We start from the raw sequence: 20,866 nt of genomic DNA on the forward strand, positions 1-20,866 counted from the left end.
CGCAGAAGGCTGACAATGAATTAAGCAACAAGAGCTGACTGAATTGGGTCAGGAGTGTGCACAGTGTGTGTGTGTTTGCATGGCATGCATATTTACAGGGTGCGGTGAGGGAGTTTGTGGCTGGGTGATACTTTTTAAAGTGTGTGGGGACATTCTGTGTAGGGATTTCGGAGAGGCCACACATAGCTGCATGATGAGAAACACCACAGTACACACATGCTTCCTGTACGGCTGCATGTGCAAAACACTTACTAAGCAGCAATTAAGATACCTAACCATCTCATCATTTCTTTCCTTCACTTAATACTTCTAAAAAAAATTTTCACTTCTCTCCTTCTTATGTTTCTCTTCTTTTCCCTTCATGCAGGGAATTATGAGATGGTGAGTTTGTTGTTGGCGAGAGGAGCTGACCCCTTGCAGAGGGCCCGGGAAGGAAACACTCTTACATCATCGCTTTATGAGGACATGAACTGCTTCAGTCACGCTGCTGCACATGGCCACAGGTACACCCTACTGACATTACACACACACACACACACACACAGATTCAGTCTAACCCAGAAGGAAATGATTACACTCATGTAGCTGATGTGTAGATTTACCCCCTACAGACAGAAACCAGGGCCAGTGTTCATCAAACCTCCCTGAGTATTAAAAATCAGTCACTGCTTACATTTTTAAAGTGATCTCATTTTGCTACTCCTACACTTATGAGTAAAAGATTCCTAATACATACTGAGTGATCATAACTGGATAATCATAATTAGATCTCTTCTAAGTGAGTGAGGCATACAGCATGTATCTTTTTGCACAGTGTAAATGATAATGATTCGGTTATGTGGAACACACACACACACACCTGTGTATAAACAGTGAGTGCTTCCTGTTCACAAGATACAACATGAGCTCAGTAAGTAAACTGTGTAACGGCTGCACATGATCATCTAATATTTATCTTACATTAATTAAACTGCAAACACTATCTGTTATTTTTTTACTGCTGCTACAACACCAGTACGCTGTAAACCATCACCTTCAGTACAAATGTCAACATCAGTATTGGCTAACAGAATGAGAATAGCTCGTTTTCTTAAGCTGCCATGTTTAAAGACATTCAGATTCGTCTGAACCGATCTTTCTAGACGTGTGTGTTCCATCAGCTGTAGGTTTACTCTTCTTTCCTGTTTCTCTCTTACAGGAACGTCCTGAGGAAGCTGCTCTCCCAGCCGCAGCAGGTGAAGGACGACGTGCTCTCTCTGGAGGAGATCTTGGCAGAGGGGGTGGTGGGGATGGTGGAGGAGGCAGCGCCGTCTGAGGGAGGACCTCCTCGTCTCTGTAAGGCCCGCATGAAGGCCCTGCAAGAGGCGTCATTCTACAGCGCTGAGCACGGCTACCTGGATGTCACCATGGAGCTGCACTCGCTGGGTAAAGCCCTGATGTTCGACCTGTTTTACAAATGTGCCTTCGTGGGGCTTCATTTCTTTAATGAATTGAATAATCAGTGTTTATTCTTTATTTTTATGGATATGGCATGACAATAATGAATATTTAATTTTCATGCTATATGACATTCAATTTTAGTGTTGAGGTTTTCATAATTAATGGCCAACAACACAGTGTTATAACTTTATTATATTTTGTAATCTGTGCTCAACAATACTCAATACTGATTGGTCAGAAGGCAAAGAATAGCAGACCCGAATTCCAGCCAAAAGGTTTATATTAATTTGCTTTTTTTGAACAAGTTGTTTTCTGCCAGTATTTTTGGAAGGAGTCTCCAGTGTAACTTTACATTTTCTGACGTGGGAAAGTCTTGTTTCTGAGTAATTTGACAAGTTGCATTTTTTACTATAATGCTCTAGTTATAGCTGCTATAATGTAAGTGATTACAGGAACTAGCAAGCTATAAAACATATAAATATATAAGAAGCAATAAAATATGTCTTGTTATTCTGCAAATAATAAAGTTAAAAAATAATAAAAAATATAATATAATAAATGATTAAAATAACACATCTGCAATGAATAAATAATTAATTAAAAAAACCCACTAATTGCTGTGGTATATGAGAAAGAAAACACTTTCTGACATCAGAGAAAATGATCAACTTTGGGATGATTAGGGTAACTAATAGGGAAAGGAAAATAAAAGGGATTTTCTTTAGGTCATGTTCACCAAAGGGTACAAGGCATTAAGGGACTTAAAAAATCGCTGATGTTAGTAAATCTGAAAGCTGAAGGTTTGCTGTAATATGTCTCTTGACCTCCATCTGCCTGTTTATACCCTAAAGAACAGTGACCATGAGGCTTTTTTTGTATATGTACAGTACATTTCCATCTTTTTTGTTAAGAATAAAGGATGTGAGAGCTGTTCTAGGTCGGATAAGACACTATTATAATTAAAACTATAAAAGGGAGCTACAGTGATGTGTGGTTTAGTTACTGGACTCTGACTGGCTTTCCAGCCAGTAGGGGATCTAAATGAAAAATGCACTGATTCTCTGGTGCCCCCTGCAGGAGTGCCCTGGAAGATGCATGTGTGGTTGGAGTCTCTGCGCAGCGCCCAGCTACAGTCCAGAGCCTCGGTCATGCTGTCTCTGCTCAGAGACTTCAGCTCCATCAAGGAGGACGAGTACGGAGAGGAGCTGCTGTCTGTTGGTCTGCCTCTCATGTTCAGCATCCTCAGGAGCTGCAAGGTAGCAAGCAAACACTGTAAACAACCTGCACAACATTCAGAAGTGCTTCATGAGCAAACCCACACTAAACACTGTTCATTTTCTCCACCTGCAGAGTGAGGCTATAATGCAGCAGTTAGGCTCCATTTTCAGTCACTGCTTTGGATCTGCTCCGCTTCCTGTCATTTCTGAGAAGAAGACCACTCTCTCGGCACAGCTCGGTAATTAAAGACCCGCGTGACTACCACTTCATCAAAGTCACTCTAAGTTTAATCACACTCAGAGTGTGCACCTCTCAAAGCTGAAAAGGTTTAGTCGCATGTTTATACATAGAACATCTATGGAACACAGCAGATTTCCATCACAATAATCTTACAGAGAGTATTTTCTAGATTATAGTATAAAGTATATATATCATAGTAAAGTATAGTGGGGTTACTGTCTAGAAATTTATGCAAAATACAAAATGCATAACACAAAGGCATCTTGTGGCTCAAGTGGTTAAGGCTCTAGGTTGTTAGGGTTCAAGCCCCAGCAATGCCAAGCTGCCACCAACAATGCTCCAGGAGCACTGTATCATGACCTGACCCTGCGCTCTGACCTCAACCTCCAAAGTTGGGATATGCAAAGAAAGAATTTTACTGTGCTGTAATGTATATGTGAAAAATAAAGGCTTCTATTCAGTGGAATCCACCAGAAAAGAAATGCATATTTTTAATATCTGTTTTTTAAAGAAAGGAAACAGCTAAAAGTTCTCCTCTCCTCAGAAAAGCATTATTGCATCATAAAACATTGAGACCAATCAGGATCCGATATGCAAATGTAGGTCCCACTTGAGAGGGGGAGGGGTGTGGTATTGCAATTTTATAGATCAGATTAGAATAAGAATTTCTGGAAAAGATGTTAAAAAAGCGTAGAGACGTCGGTCTTTTCTCTCGTCTTTTTTGTGAAAATAAAATCAAACCATTTTCTATTCAAAATAACCGTTATATCAATATTAAGTCTTCTTTCTGTAACAGACAAAGAAGGATAGACTGGGTGTTGTTTATAGTTTAGAGAAGAAAGGGTGTGTCTCAATCTGCTCTTTAGGCAAAAGTGTATACAGGATCAGGCACCGGGAAGGACTCTGACTCACTACACATTGGTACACTGATGACTCAATTTCCTGTGACGTTCTAATGTCCTCAGTCATAGTAAAAAAAACAAAACCCCAAACATCTAAAATATTTGTGTTTAATTCATTTCATTCATGTTAACAGAGAGCTACAACAACAATAACAATTTACTTATATTTGCAGACAAAGTTGACTAAGAATTTGGTTCATCAAAAAAGTAATGAGCATCGATTCTCCCTGGGTTTGCTGGTGCATCATGGGATACTAGTGCACTGCAAGGATTTAGCAATTGATTAAACTCCTTGATCACTACATTGAATACTGAACTGTGGAGCTGATTGAGACGCCTCCAATCAGTCTGTCTTCTGTCTCGTTTTCCAGATCCCCATTTCCTAAATAACCAGGAAATGTCAGACGTGACGTTTGTGGTGGAGGGGAAACCGTTCTACGCTCACAGGGTGTTGCTGATCACAGCGTCTGAGAGGTGAGATGGACTTCAGAATAAAAAAAAGGACTGTTACAGGTGGATGGTGACAGTCTTATGTAAAAAGATAATGTAAATAACAGCACACTGTAGTGTAGTTTTCTTTACTACATTAAATCATATCCTTCATAAGAAAGCCTTCAGTCTGAAATGCTTGTAGTGCTCCACTCTGAGGCTCTTCTCTGTCTAAACCTCTATCAGGTTTAAGTCCCTTCTGGGCTCCAGCAGCTCTGATGGCTCCCAGCACTGTAAGGAGATCGAGATCAGTGATGTCAAGTACAACATTTTCCAGGTATCAGCTGCGAATTCCCCCTTTTCCCCGTCTTCTGCGTAATAGCTTTGTCCTTTAAGATGTAGGGTTAATCACTTTCACATTATATGTCCCCAGGTGATGATGTCATATCTGTACTCGGGTGGGACAGAGACTCTGAGGCTCGCTGTGCCGGAGCTGCTGGAGGTAAGCCTTTGGGGTTGCAGATAGCTGATGAATAGAAACAGATGTTATATATATAAAATGATCATGTGGATATTACTAGAGAAAGAGTTTTTGTTGAAACGGTGTGAATGGAAACATTAAAAACACTGCACATGTGGATGAAAAATGTTTTTTGTCTCTTGCCAGCTGCTGTCAGTGGCAACATTGTTCCAGTTAGGAGGTTTACAGCGTCACTGTGAACTGCTCTGTGCTCAGAACATCAACCTGGATAACGTAGTCGGTGTGTACAACACAGCCAAGGTGAGCAGAGCAATACACACCTTTCCACACAGCCAGCGGGAGTCTGGCAGATAATTCTGCTTAACCGCAACAATTAATACAAACTAACCTAGCCTGTTTGCAGAGAAAGTCAGTTTATTTAACCTGCACGTAACCCTACATGGGGATGTGTTACAGGCCCAGAGTGCAGCAGAGCTGAGTGTGTACTGTAAAGGCTACTTCCTGAAGAACATGGGCGCCCTGCTGGAAAGAGAAACCTTCCGCGGACTGATCTCCAGCTCACGCTCGGCTGCGGGCAGAGACTCTCTCCTGGAGGAACTGGAGGCTATGTTAACACACACGATGCACTCGATGCTCCGTATCAAACCACATCTGTGAGAGGACAGTCAGGAGCACGGGATTGAAGAATTATAGCGTCAATGACGGGGAAGAGAAAAACAAGACAGGATGGGGGGAAAAAAAGAAGAAGGAACAGAGAAACCATGTGGCTGAATGTGAAATAGGAAAGACTGAGCAGCTGCAGTGGAACAATGTGGACATTGGGAGCTTGTAATAATGGACAATGTGAGACTGTACCATGTACAAATGTGTAAAATGTGTATTACTACATACTGAATGCAGTGGCATTCTTGTAGTTAAAGCTAGCTAAAGCTATTTTAGAGGCCAGAAGTTTTCCTTTTATCCTTTATCGTCATTAAAGAGTCTGCGTGGTAGGACTTGTACTGGGCCAAATGGAGTAGAAGTGTTTTTTTTTTTTTTAAATAAGCTAAATTACAGCAGATCGAACTTGCATTGGAAAAAAAAAAAAGAGTGGACCTTTTCTATTTAAAATGTGAGATTATTTAATTCACCTTTTTATTGTTCTCTATGCCAAACAAATAAAATAATATAAAAGCAAATGTTATTTTTTTAAACTTGTAAAAACAAACAAATGAATTCAACTTTAGTACTCAATCACTGAGAGAAAATATTTTTGCCTGTATAAAGACAATATAAGGATGACAAAAAGAGGAAACGCTGGTGATAAAGTGCGATTTCTCAGCTCTAATTTTCTTATGCTACTAACAATGCTGAATTTACTGAACTCAAAGAATCTGTTGCTATAAAGAGTTCTCAAGAATAATATTATGGAAGTGTTTTTTTTTTTTAGCTTAATTTAACCAACAACTTACTAGGTACATTTATCCACTCGGGAGCCCTCACACACACATTTTCGTACTCAGTGACAAAGGGGAAGTTTCAACCTACTAGTTAAATCCACCTCCTGGCATCTTGTTGTAACGTCTGGGACCCCCGCCCTATGCGGGGCTCGACCCCAGACGCCCGTGGTGTGTGTGCACACGCCAGCACACAGTGTAATGAGACCCATGCGCAGGATTCAGCAAAGCACTGCTTTTATTACATTTAAGACGCGACATAGGGAAACAAACGTAACACTAGACATGGCGTGGTTAACTAAACTAAACTAAACCTAGACCTTAGCTTGGACATGGAACCTGGCAAACAAAACCCCAACAGAAACCACGGTACAGATAACAATCATGGACAAGGACACAAACACAAGGATCCCTATTTATAGGGGTAGACATTAGGGCTAATGGGATACAGGTGACACAATCAGGATAGGAACAATAGGAAGGGCGTAACAAAAGACACACAAAGAAGCAGGCTTCCAAGGTTCACCTGCCAGCGCCCTCTGAACTGTCCAGCTGTTCCTGACACTTGTTGAGAACTGGAGGAAACTGGGAGAAAACTCACTCATACACAAGCAGGTGAACATGTCACACTGCAAACTGGTGGCCATTTAGAATCAGAGGAGGTCCACAAACTACACTAGTTCGAGAGTACAGGGTTTTTGGTTTGGTGCACTTAGGGTTGCAAGATTCCGGGAATTTTCAAGGCTGGAAACTTTCCATGGGAATTAACGGGAATATATTGGAATAAACTGGGAATTTGCTAAATTGCAGGTTAGCCTATACACTTAAATGTAGTTGAAAAACATATCTTGCAGCATAATCTTGGTTAAAACAACCAGATAAAACAACCCGGTAATATTCCTCAATCACATGCACACAGCACTGCAGGGCGACTGAGGCCACACCTCCACATGCACTGTGCATTCCTCCATAATATACACTGATCATTTCTTCAATCCTGCTTCAATTTCTTCGATCTTCAATCCTTCAATCCACAAAATCATTTCAAAAAATATGTCCATCTTGGTGAGTAGTCATGTAAATTACATAAATATTACATGCATTTATATTTAAAACAAGATTTTACTATTATACTAATATACACTGACTGAGCAAACATTTAGGTGAGAAATACTGACTAAAAAAGACCATCCTCCACACACACACACACACAATCCCCCTTAGTCACTTAAGGGGGGAATTCCTCCCTATTTTCCAGGCTCTGACTATCACAGGAATATTGAAGTCACGGTTCTGCATTTGAACCCGAGGATTACAGTTTTGAATGGGACTTTTTTTTGGAAGGGAAAGGGTGGGGGATGCTTTTCGTTTTACAGCAAACAGAAGGAAATATGATTTTTGTTTTGCTTTTTTTACATTCAACATTTAGGTTTTTATGTTGTTCAATGAAAGAATGAATTAAAGTTCTACTTACAATGACAAAAATCTCACTCATGCATTAGTTTGCTTGCATTTCAACATAGGACCAAACAAAATGTTTATATTTATGTTTGTATATACAGTTTATATAAATTTCCCCAAATTTCTAAATAATTGAAATAAATTCCCATTAATTCCTGTTAAGTTTCCAAATTGGAATATTTCCAAAATTCCCGTGATGAAGTTCCTGTGGAAATTTACCAGAAATTACCCGCCGCTTTGCAACCCTAGGTGCACTGCACTGGGTATTGTAGTAGTGTATGAACCACACAGAGACTATATCTCTCGCTTTTCTTTAACAGTCTGCTAGAGAGCACGTTTCTTTTGTTTTGTTTTTTTCTTTTGGTGGTGTAAAAGTGATTAGAGAAAATGTCTCCCATTCAGCAGCACTCTCTTCTGACTCATCATCATGTAGGGAAAGATGTGACAATCTGTAAATCAGCCACAGAGAGGCAGAAAGTTCAAGATGAGCGTTAAGAAAAAAATTAGGCTAAAGAGCACGGAATGTCTTGATCTCTCTGAGGAAGCCATGTCTCTTCTCATCAACTCCTGACACGAGGACACGATGTCCTACGAGGTCCTGAGAGAAACTCACATCTGTTATTTACGCAACTCAGATTAAAATGTCGAAGACAGGCTTTACTGATTTACCCTGAGTGGATAAAGTGAGCTGTAATGTGCAGTGTAGTGAAGTGAAGTACACACACACTCCTCCAGTCCTGTACACCTTCCTGTGCTGGACACTGTTACATGACAGTTACAAAAAAACTTCACATCAATTATTGATTATACAATTTTTCTTTGATAGAAAAACAATACATGTTTAAAATCTGTGATTGGGCTCATTTGGTTTAGGCTCTGGGTCGCTGACCTCCAGGGGTGCTGCATCATGGCTGACCCTGCGCTCTGACCCCAACCCCAACCCCCAAGGATGGGGTATGTGATGAAGGAATTTCACTGTGCAGTGATGTATATGTGGCAAATTATCTGTTTATTAGGGTTAGATCATGTAGATCATCTACTGTACACGTTTCTGTCTATGAACTCTTCCTATAGACAGGATCATGTAGAATGAATAAGTTCATATAAACTGCAGTGTTATACATGTAATACACACCTCCTGACCAATCAGAAGCGAGAATTCAACTGCAGTTTGGTAGAAAGCACAGAAAAGTGAAGTGATCTGTAATAAAGGAAACAATAATAAACAGAAGTGTAGTTAAAGTGAGCGGCTTGTGTGAGAGACAAACAAAAGAGTGTCTTACCTTATCTCACCTCATGAGCTGGAGATGCGAGCGACGCTAAATATTGACACAGCAAATATCAACAACAGTCCCGGGAAAGCACACACACACACACACACACTTGTACATAAACACACAATCTCTCACACAAACACAAGCGTTCAAGCCATAATTTTCCAAACGCACAAAATCTCACACGTGATCACACACACTTCAACACCTACCTCAGATATACACACACACACACACTTCAACACAACCACACACCAGCGCCCACAAACACACACACACACACATACCCAAAACACACAAATACACTCTCTCTCTCACACACATACACACACTTCAACACGACCACACACCAGCACCTGAAAACACACACAACTCAGATACACAGAAACACACTTCAACACATAATCACACAATCTCTCTCTCTCTCTCTCTCTCTCTCTCACACACACACACACATAAGGCTACACACATTCCTAATAAGTGAATGAGTTTATTGTTTCATTTGTATTTTTTTTTTTCTTTTTTCTTTTTTTCTTGTTCTAAAGTTGCTCACAGTTATATTACAGCTTCATGTTCATTCCTGCTCTGTGTTTATAGTCTGGAGTCACATGATCAGTTGTAGTCTACTGTATAAAATAGGATGATTAACAACAGGTATTGCTTCATTTTTGTTTTGTCAAAAAACTCTTCCCGTGTCTGTAAACTAGGATCTGGAGACCGATGGTATTTCTTTCGTCAGAGGTAAATGATACAGGCCAGAGGAAGCGTTTCAAAACTCAGTGCACTAAAAAGTTCATGGTAGAGAGAAAAGGACACAAAACAGCGGCTAGAAGAACAGCGAAAAGAAGGACGGGAATGCTTTTTTTTTATATCTCAAGTAACACAGAGGAAAGCAGTAAAGGGGTTAGAGAAGGGGGTTTTAACAATTACACTAGCGCCATGCAAAGGAAAGCCGATGTCTGGCATGCACACAGCAATACAAGTTAAAAGCGAAGAAAGAGCAGGTACTGAGCACCTCCTTCATATGAGAAGGTGACATCAGTCTATTTACAAGAGAACCGACTCAAGTGGAGAGCTTTGTCTCAATCCATTGTATACACACACAATGAAACTGACAAATATCAAGATGCTCATTCCCTCCCCCCCAAAGAGGCTATCCTACATTCTTAACTGTTAAATTATCCATTTTTCTTTTTTTTTTTAAAACATATACTACATTTTTTTTCCTCATTCAAAGCTAGAAAAAAACCCCAAAAGTTAATATTTTTCACATAAAATCTCTTAAATCAAGACATGATAAAAATCTTTCTCGTCGAACAAACCTGTGTCGCGTCAGAACATACAGACGTTCAAGGATTTAAAATAAATAACATTCGATGAATCTGAATCTTTTCCCGCTTTTTGTGTTCATGAGGGATGATAATAAATTAGGGTAAACATATGAATAAATACAGAAAAAAAAAAAATACAAAAATATTCACAACACATTTTGTCTACTGCTGGTAGTTTGTGACGTGAGATGTGAGGCGTAATATAGCTTAACAGAACTCTAGAGTCAGTGCAGCAGCTACTTGAAACTAATGTTTCAGAAATTAAGCATTAAGAAAACCCAAATATATATATATATATATTGTGTGTGGCAGCACAATATTTCAGTCAGAATCTACAACGAAATGAAATATTAGTAGCACATCTAGGCATTTTCTTATACATAAGACATCTGTACAACGGAAATTATTTATTCAGATAAGCTCCCGAACCTCATTTCCTCTCTACGTGACCCCCATCCCACCGTAGCAATATAGGCATATATATATATATATATATATATGTATATATATATATATATATATATATATGTATGTATATATATATGTATATATATATATATATATATATATACGTCCTTCTGAAGCAGAGCTCCTAGATCGAACTCGGCCCATTGGAAAGAAAGTCCACGTTGAAAACGACAATACAATCTGTGATCCCGTTGGGACATTTTTTCTTTCTTTCTCTCCATTTCTCACATTGTTTTGTTCTTTGTGAGTCCATCCCAGAGTTGTGCATGTCTGCATTTGTATCTGTAGTACATGTCATGCGTGTAGCGAGCTGAAGACGTAAAAAAAAAGGGTTCCTTCGTACGTCGGATTGAGTAAGGGCAGATGAACAGAGGAGAAGTGAAGAAGGAGAGAAGGTGGAAGGAGCATGGAGCTGGATGTTGGTGTCGGTGTGTATGTTTTCCTCAAGGATCACAAAGTCATTGGAGAGAGGTAAAAGATGGTGAGGATGAAGGATGAACGCGTCTGGAGTTTTAGCGTCGTTATGAACAGCGCCCTCCGTCAAAGAACGTGGGTGGAGCAGGGGAGCGGGACGTTAATAGCTTTTCTGGATAATTCCTGGTAGTAAAAACAAGTCATTATACAAGTGAGGAAAGTGGACACAACGGAAAGAATGAAATGAAAGTCTGTCACAAAATGGAGATAGAGACAATGGAGACTAAGTGTAAGGAAATGGCATGAGGGAAGAAGAGTGTGCTCATCGTGACATGTTCAAAAGTTTATAGGGTTTGGATTATCTGCACCAATGCTGACAGGATGTTAGTCAGTGTGTGAGTATGTTTGCGTTATTTCTACAGGTCTCTACGGCTGCTCCTGTGTCCCAACAGAGGCCACCATCTTGGCATTGTCCCTGGCATTTCCTGCCAGGCATATAGAGTCACTAGGCTCGGGATCGTGCCGCGGGTGTCTGTTGGGCGTGCCAGGTGGATGGAGCACCTGGCTGTTCTTCTCGTCTGAAAAAAGTTGTTTAATTACGTCAAAGAAGTTACTCAATGGGCTGCCTAGGTACACAGACGGGAAGAGAAAAAGAAACAGAGAAAAAAGAGAAAGAGAGAGAGAGAACAAACAAACCAATGAATAATGGGCTTCACACAAGGAGAAGTGGCCAGAGAAAGATGAGAAGATGAGAAAAAGAAGAAAGAGGGGTAAGATGAATGAGAATCCCACGACTCAGAGGCGTTTTAGCACCACTAGTTTAATGGAGAGAGTAGGTCACTTTAAATGAGCACTAGATAGAGTTTGCTCTTTAAATATTTAAGACCTTGTGACTGATCTATACTTTTAAATGAGAAGATGAAAACTGCAGGGTTTCATGAGGTAAAAACCAAGATAAATCACGTCAGATCTCCATCTTTAACGTGAGACAGCAAGCAACAAAGTTCAAGTTAACAAACTAAAAGAGAGAAACGTACAGTGACCTCTTCAGTAATACTTAGTTTAGCTTGTACAGAGCTCAGTCAACTTCCTGACATTGCAGATTTATTCCACTCTTCTGTGCAAAAAAAAAAAAATGCTCCAGATCTGTCAAATTGTGAGGGGATCTCCTGTGCACAGCCCTCCTCAAGTCACTGTGATGACACACTGTCTCAGCTCATGATGATGATGATGATGATGATGCCTTTCCAAGTGTTCCATATTACGTCTAATGCCTTGGAGATTCCTTTCTGCTGATTGATATCCTTTGACAGTGAGCTCCTGTACATGCTTTCTAAGCCGACTTGAATAGGACTGGTTGCATCTGAACATATTCACATTCTTCATTATACAAGAGGATGTATACCTAAGAAAGTTTTTTCTTTTCTTTTATCCATTCATATATATTTTTAATTTCATTTTTGTCGGATGCTTAATGACCTCAAAGGTGAAAAAATATCTGACATGATTTATCTTTATCTCTTTTTTTTTTTTACATCACAAAAACCTGCAATAATGACAGGGGTGTGTAAACTTTTACATTTACTGTATAAAACAGATTAGTGTAGCAGATATTGGATCCCAGCTTGTGGTTTTCTTCCAGTGCATTATAAATGGCAGCTTATCAGTTCAGGTTTCAGAAAACTAAACTGCTGTATATCCTGATGCACTCTCAGTCTACTGACCTAACCACTAACTCCCAGTCTACTGATCTAACCACTAACTCCCAGTCTACTGTCCTAACCACTAACTCCCAGTCTACTGATCTAACCACTAACTCCCAGTCTACTGATCTAACCACTAACTCCCAGTCTACTGATCTAACCACTAACTCCCAGTCTACTGATCTAACCACTAACTCCCAGTCTACTGATCTAACCACTAACTCCCAGTCTACTGTCCTAACCACTAACTCCCAGTCTACTGACCTAACCACTAACTCCCAGTCTACTGACCTAACCACTAACTCCCAGTCTACTGATCTAACCACTAACTCCCAGTCTACTGATCTAACCACTAACTCCCAGTCTACTGACCTAACCACTAACTCCCAGTCTACTGATCTAACCACTAACTCCCAGTCTACAGTCCTAACCACTAACTCCCAGTCTACTGATCTAACCACTAACTCCCAGTCTACTGATCTAACCACTAACTCCCAGTCTACAGTCTAAGCCACTAACTCCCAGTCTACTGACCTAACCACTAACTCCCAGTCTACAGTCCTAACCACTAACTCCCAGTCTACTGATCTAACCACTAACTCCCAGTCTACAGTCTAAGCCACTAACTCCCAGTCTACTGACCTAACCACTAACTCCCAGTCTACAGTCCTAACCACTAACTCCCAGTCTACTGATCTAACCACTAACTCCCAGTCTACTGATCTAACCACTAACTCCCAGTCTACTGACCTAACCACTAACTCCCAGTCTACAGTCCTAACCACTAACTCCCAGTCTACTGATCTAACCACTAACTCCCAGTCTACAGTCCTAACCACTAACTCCCAGTCTACTGACCTAACCACTAACTCCCAGTCTACTGTCCTAACCACTAACTCCCAGTCTACTGTCCTAACCACTAACTCCCAGTCTACAGTCTAAGCCACTAACTCCCAGTCTACAGTCCTAACCACTAACTCCCAGTCTACAGTCCTAACCACTAACTCCCAGTCTACTGACCTAACCACTAACTCCCAGTCTACAGTCTAAGCCACTAACTCCCAGTCTACTGACCTAACCACTAACTCCCAGTCTACAGTCCTAACCACTAACTCCCAGTCTACTGACCTAACCACTAACTCCCAGTCTACAGTCTAAGCCACTAACTCCCAGTCTACTGACCTAACCACTAACTCCCAGTCTACAGTCCTAACCACTAACTCCCAGTCTACTGATCTAACCACTAACTCCCAGTCTACTGATCTAACCACTAACTCCCAGTCTACTGACCTAACCACTAACTCCCAGTCTACAGTCCTAACCACTAACTCCCAGTCTACTGATCTAACCACTAACTCCCAGTCTACAGTCCAAACCACTAACTCCCAGTCTACTGACCTAACCACTAACTCCCAGTCTACTGTCCTAACCACTAACTCTCAGTCTACAGTCCAAACCACTAACTCCCAGTCTACTGACCTAACCACTAACTCCCAGTCTACTGACCTAACCTCTAACTCCCAGTCTACTGACCTAACCATTAACTCCCAGTCTACTGACCTAACCATTAACTCCCAGTCTACAGTCCAAACCACTAACTCCCAGTCTACTGACCTAACCATTAACTCCCAGTCTACTGATCTAACCACTAACTCACAGTCTACTGACCTAACCATTAACTCCCAGTCTACTGACCTAACCATTAACTCCCAGTCTACAGTCCAAACCACTAACTCCCAGTCTACTGACCTAACCATTAACTCCCAGTCTACTGATCTAACCACTAACTCCCAGTCTACTGTCCAAACCACTAACTCCCAGTCTACTGTCCTAACCACTAACTCCCAGTCTACTGACCTAACCACTAACTCCCAGTCTACTGACCTAACCACTAACTCCCAGTCTACTGACCTAACCACTAACTCCCAGTCTACTGACCTAACCATTAACTCCCAGTCTACTGTCCTAACCACTAACTCCCAGTCTACTGACCTAACCACTAACTCCCAGTCTACTGATCTAACCACTAACTCCCAGTCTACTGATCTAACCACTAACTCCCAGTCTACTGATCTAACCACTAACTCCCAGTCTACTGTCCTAACCACTAACTCCCAGTCTACTGTCCTAACCACTAACTCCCAGTCTACTGTCCTAACCACTAACTCCCAGTCTACTGTCCTAACCACTAACTCCCAGTCTACTGATCTAACCACTAACTCACAGTCTACTGTCCTAACCACTAACTCCCAGTCTACTGACCTAACCACTAACTCCCAGTCTACTGATCTAACCACTAACTCCCAGTCTACTGATCTAACCACTAACTCTCAGTCTACTGATCTAACCACTAACTCCCAGTCTACTGATCTAACCACTAACTCCCAGTCTACAGTCCAAACCACTAACTCCCAGTCTACTGTCCTAACCACTAACTCCCAGTCTACAGTCTAAGCCACTAACTCCCAGTCTACTGACCTAACCACTAACTCCCAGTCTACTGACCTAACCACTAACTCCCAGTCTACTGATCTAACCACTAACTCCCAGTCTACTGTCCTAACCACTAACTCTCAGTCTACTGTCCTAACCACTAACTCCCAGTCTACAGTCCAAACCACTAACTCAAAGTCTACTGACCTAACCACTAACTAACAGTCTACTGACCTAACCTCTAACTCCCAGTCTACTGATCTAACCACTAACTCCCAGTCTACTGTCCTAACCACTAACTCTCAGTCTACAGTCCAAACCACTAACTCAAAGTCTACTGACCTAACCACTAACTCCCAGTCTACTGACCTAACCTCTAACTCCCAGTCTACTGACCTAACCATTAACTCCCAGTCTACTGACCTAACCATTAACTCCCAGTCTACTGACCTAACCATTAACTCCCAGTCTACAGTCCAAACCACTAACTCCCAGTCTACTGACCTAACCATTAACTCCCAGTCTACTGATCTAACCACTAACTCCCAGTCTACTGACCTAACCATTAACTCCCAGTCTACTGATCTAACCACTAACTCCCAGTCTACTGATCTAACCACTAACTCCCAGTCTACTGACCTAACCACTAACTCCCAGTCTACTGTCCTAACCACTAACTCCCAGTCTACTGTCCTAACCACTAACTCCCAGTCTACTGATCTAACCACTAACTCCCAGTCTACTGTCCTAACCACTAACTCCCAGTCTACTGACCTAACCACTAACTCCCAGTCTACTGATCTAACCACTAACTCCCAGTCTACTGACCTAACCACTAACTCCCAGTCTACTGATCTAACCACTAACTCCCAGTCTACTGACCTAACCACTAACTCCCAGTCTACTGTCCTAACCACTAACTCCCAGTCTACTGATCTAACCACTAACTCCCAGTCTACTGATCTAACCACTAACTCCCAGTCTACTGATCTAACCACTAACTCCCAGTCTACTGTCCTAACCACTAACTCCCAGTCTACTGACCTAACCACTAACTCCCAGTCTACTGATCTAACCACTAACTCCCAGTCTACTGTCCTAACCACTAACTCCCAGTCTACTGTCCTAACCACTAACTCCCAGTCTACTGTCCTAACCACTAACTCCCAGTCTACTGTCCTAACCACTAACTCCCAGTCTACTGATCTAACCACTAACTCCCAGTCTACTGTCCTAACCACTAACTCCCAGTCTACTGTCCTAACCACTAACTCCCAGTCTACTGATCTAACCACTAACTCCCAGTCTACTGTCCTAACCACTAACTCCCAGTCTACTGTCCTAACCACTAACTCCCAGTCTACTGACCTAACCACTAACTCCCAGTCTACTGATCTAACCACTAACTCCCAGTCTACTGTCCTAACCACTAACTCCCAGTCTACTGTCCTAACCACTAACTCCCAGTCTACTGTCCTAACCACTAACTCCCAGTCTACTGTCCTAACCACTAACTCCCAGTCTACTGTCCTAACCACTAACTCCCAGTCTACTGATCTAACCACTAACTCCTAGTCTACTGACCTAACCACTAACTCCCAGTCTACAGTCTAAGCCACTAACTCCCAGTCTACTGACCTAACCACTAACTCCCAGTCTACAGTCCTAACCACTAACTCCCAGTCTACTGACCTAACCACTAACTCCCAGTCTACAGTCTAAGCCACTAACTCCCAGTCTACTGACCTAACCACTAACTCCCAGTCTACAGTCCTAACCACTAACTCCCAGTCTACTGATCTAACCACTAACTCCCAGTCTACTGATCTAACCACTAACTCCCAGTCTACTGACCTAACCACTAACTCCCAGTCTACAGTCCTAACCACTAACTCCCAGTCTACTGATCTAACCACTAACTCCCAGTCTACAGTCCAAACCACTAACTCCCAGTCTACTGACCTAACCACTAACTCCCAGTCTACTGATCTAACCACTAACTCCCAGTCTACTGTCCTAACCACTAACTCCCAGTCTACTGTCCTAACCACTAACTCCCAGTCTACTGTCCTAACCACTAACTCCCAGTCTACTGTCCTAACCACTAACTCCCAGTCTACTGATCTAACCACTAACTCCCAGTCTACTGTCCTAACCACTAACTCCCAGTCTACTGTCCTAACCACTAACTCCCAGTCTACTGATCTAACCACTAACTCCCAGTCTACTGTCCTAACCACTAACTCCCAGTCTACTGTCCTAACCACTAACTCCCAGTCTACTGACCTAACCACTAACTCCCAGTCTACTGATCTAACCACTAACTCCCAGTCTACTGTCCTAACCACTAACTCCCAGTCTACTGTCCTAACCACTAACTCCCAGTCTACTGTCCTAACCACTAACTCCCAGTCTACTGTCCTAACCACTAACTCCCAGTCTACTGTCCTAACCACTAACTCCCAGTCTACTGATCTAACCACTAACTCCTAGTCTACTGACCTAACCACTAACTCCCAGTCTACAGTCTAAGCCACTAACTCCCAGTCTACTGACCTAACCACTAACTCCCAGTCTACAGTCCTAACCACTAACTCCCAGTCTACTGACCTAACCACTAACTCCCAGTCTACAGTCTAAGCCACTAACTCCCAGTCTACTGACCTAACCACTAACTCCCAGTCTACAGTCCTAACCACTAACTCCCAGTCTACTGATCTAACCACTAACTCCCAGTCTACTGACCTAACCACTAACTCCCAGTCTACTGATCTAACCACTAACTCCCAGTCTACAGTCCTAACCACTAACTCCCAGTCTACTGATCTAACCACTAACTCCCAGTCTACAGTCCAAACCACTAACTCCCAGTCTACTGACCTAACCACTAACTCCCAGTCTACTGTCCTAACCACTAACTCTCAGTCTACAGTCCAAACCACTAACTCCCAGTCTACTGACCTAACCACTAACTCCCAGTCTACTGACCTAACCTCTAACTCCCAGTCTACTGACCTAACCATTAACTCCCAGTCTACTGACCTAACCATTAACTCCCAGTCTACTGACCTAACCATTAACTCCCAGTCTACAGTCCAAACCACTAACTCCCAGTCTACTGACCTAACCATTAACTCCCAGTCTACTGATCTAACCACTAACTCACAGTCTACTGACCTAACCACTAACTCCCAGTCTACTGACATAACCACTAACTCCCAGTCTACTGTCCAAACCACTAACTCCCAGTCTACTGACCTAACCATTAACTCCCAGTCTACTGATCTAACCACTAACTCCCAGTCTACTGTCCAAACCACTAACTCCCAGTCTACTGTCCTAACCACTAACTCCCAGTCTACTGACCTAACCACTAACTCCCAGTCTACTGACCTAACCACTAACTCCCAGTCTACTGACCTAACCACTAACTCCCAGTCTACTGACCTAACCATTAACTCCCAGTCTACTGTCCTAACCACTAACTCCCAGTCTACTGACCTAACCACTAACTCCCAGTCTACTGATCTAACCACTAACTCCCAGTCTACTGATCTAACCACTAACTCCCAGTCTACTGATCTAACCACTAACTCCCAGTCTACTGTCCTAACCACTAACTCCCAGTCTACTGTCCTAACCACTAACTCCCAGTCTACTGTCCTAACCACTAACTCCCAGTCTACTGTCCTAACCACTAACTCCCAGTCTACTGATCTAACCACTAACTCACAGTCTACTGTCCTAACCACTAACTCCCAGTCTACTGACCTAACCACTAACTCCCAGTCTACTGATCTAACCACTAACTCCCAGTCTACTGATCTAACCACTAACTCTCAGTCTACTGATCTAACCACTAACTCCCAGTCTACTGATCTAACCACTAACTCCCAGTCTACAGTCCAAACCACTAACTCCCAGTCTACTGTCCTAACCACTAACTCCCAGTCTACAGTCTAAGCCACTAACTCCCAGTCTACTGACCTAACCACTAACTCCCAGTCTACTGACCTAACCACTAACTCCCAGTCTACTGATCTAACCACTAACTCCCAGTCTACTGTCCTAACCACTAACTCTCAGTCTACTGTCCTAACCACTAACTCCCAGTCTACAGTCCAAACCACTAACTCAAAGTCTACTGACCTAACCACTAACTAACAGTCTACTGACCTAACCTCTAACTCCCAGTCTACTGATCTAACCACTAACTCCCAGTCTACTGTCCTAACCACTAACTCTCAGTCTACAGTCCAAACCACTAACTCAAAGTCTACTGACCTAACCACTAACTCCCAGTCTACTGACCTAACCTCTAACTCCCAGTCTACTGACCTAACCATTAACTCCCAGTCTACTGACCTAACCATTAACTCCCAGTCTACTGACCTAACCATTAACTCCCAGTCTACAGTCCAAACCACTAACTCCCAGTCTACTGACCTAACCATTAACTCCCAGTCTACTGATCTAACCACTAACTCCCAGTCTACTGACCTAACCATTAACTCCCAGTCTACTGATCTAACCACTAACTCCCAGTCTACTGATCTAACCACTAACTCCCAGTCTACTGACCTAACCACTAACTCCCAGTCTACTGTCCTAACCACTAACTCCCAGTCTACTGTCCTAACCACTAACTCCCAGTCTACTGATCTAACCACTAACTCCCAGTCTACTGTCCTAACCACTAACTCCCAGTCTACTGACCTAACCACTAACTCCCAGTCTACTGATCTAACCACTAACTCCCAGTCTACTGACCTAACCACTAACTCCCAGTCTACTGATCTAACCACTAACTCCCAGTCTACTGACCTAACCACTAACTCCCAGTCTACTGTCCTAACCACTAACTCCCAGTCTACTGATCTAACCACTAACTCCCAGTCTACTGATCTAACCACTAACTCCCAGTCTACTGATCTAACCACTAACTCCCAGTCTACTGTCCTAACGACTAACTCCCAGTCTACTGACCTAACCACTAACTCCCAGTCTACTGATCTAACCACTAACTCCCAGTCTACTGTCCTAACCACTAACTCCCAGTCTACTGTCCTAACCACTAACTCCCAGTCTACTGTCCTAACCACTAACTCCCAGTCTACTGACCTAACCACTAACTCCCAGTCTACTGTCCTAACCACTAACTCCCAGTCTACTGTCCTAACCACTAACTCCCAGTCTACTGATCTAACCACTAACTCCCAGTCTACTGTCCTAACCACTAACTCCCAGTCTACTGTCCTAACCACTAACTCCCAGTCTACTGATCTAACCACTAACTCCCAGTCTACTGTCCTAACCACTAACTCCCAGTCTACTGTCCTAACCACTAACTCCCAGTCTACTGACCTAACCACTAACTCCCAGTCTACTGATCTAACCACTAACTCCCAGTCTACTGTCCTAACCACTAACTCCCAGTCTACTGTCCTAACCACTAACTCCCAGTCTACTGTCCTAACCACTAACTCCCAGTCTACTGTCCTAACCACTAACTCCCAGTCTACTGATCTAACCACTAACTCCCAGTCTACTGTCCTAACCACTAACTCCCAGTCTACTGTCCTAACCACTAACTCCCAGTCTACTGACCTAACCACTAACTCCCAGTCTACTGATCT

At 42.4% G+C, this 20,866-nt stretch overlaps 2 protein-coding genes across 4 annotated transcripts in view; one reads left to right on the forward strand and one right to left on the reverse strand.

The window, feature by feature from the left end:
* abtb2b (ankyrin repeat and BTB (POZ) domain containing 2b) overlaps nucleotides 1-5,605 on the forward strand; it is a 49,049-nt gene extending 43,444 nt beyond the window's left edge. The window contains exons 9-17 of the mRNA XM_058408319.1: nucleotides 368-503; nucleotides 1,199-1,425; nucleotides 2,518-2,696; nucleotides 2,791-2,896; nucleotides 4,172-4,274; nucleotides 4,476-4,566; nucleotides 4,663-4,731; nucleotides 4,897-5,010; nucleotides 5,167-5,605. Coding sequence (XP_058264302.1) covers nucleotides 368-503; nucleotides 1,199-1,425; nucleotides 2,518-2,696; nucleotides 2,791-2,896; nucleotides 4,172-4,274; nucleotides 4,476-4,566; nucleotides 4,663-4,731; nucleotides 4,897-5,010; nucleotides 5,167-5,367 — 1,226 coding nt within the window. The 3' untranslated portion in view covers nucleotides 5,368-5,605. The remainder of the gene's footprint in view (nucleotides 1-367; nucleotides 504-1,198; nucleotides 1,426-2,517; nucleotides 2,697-2,790; nucleotides 2,897-4,171; nucleotides 4,275-4,475; nucleotides 4,567-4,662; nucleotides 4,732-4,896; nucleotides 5,011-5,166) is intronic.
* Nucleotides 5,606-5,887: 282 nt separating this feature from the next.
* Nucleotides 5,888-20,866, reverse strand: part of brsk2a (BR serine/threonine kinase 2a) — a 217,844-nt gene continuing 202,865 nt past the window's right edge. For 2 of the 3 annotated variants that reach the window (XM_058408321.1, XM_058408320.1), the window contains one exon: nucleotides 5,888-11,277. In XM_058408321.1, coding sequence (XP_058264304.1) covers nucleotides 11,255-11,277 — 23 coding nt within the window. In that variant the 3' untranslated portion in view covers nucleotides 5,888-11,254. Of the gene's footprint in view, nucleotides 11,673-20,866 lie in introns of all 3 variants that reach the window. The other variant, XM_058408322.1, reaches the window with a different exon arrangement.

This window comes from Hemibagrus wyckioides, linkage group LG14, assembly GCF_019097595.1.
Source record: "Hemibagrus wyckioides isolate EC202008001 linkage group LG14, SWU_Hwy_1.0, whole genome shotgun sequence".
Classification (NCBI taxonomy): Eukaryota; Metazoa; Chordata; class Actinopteri; order Siluriformes; family Bagridae; genus Hemibagrus; species Hemibagrus wyckioides.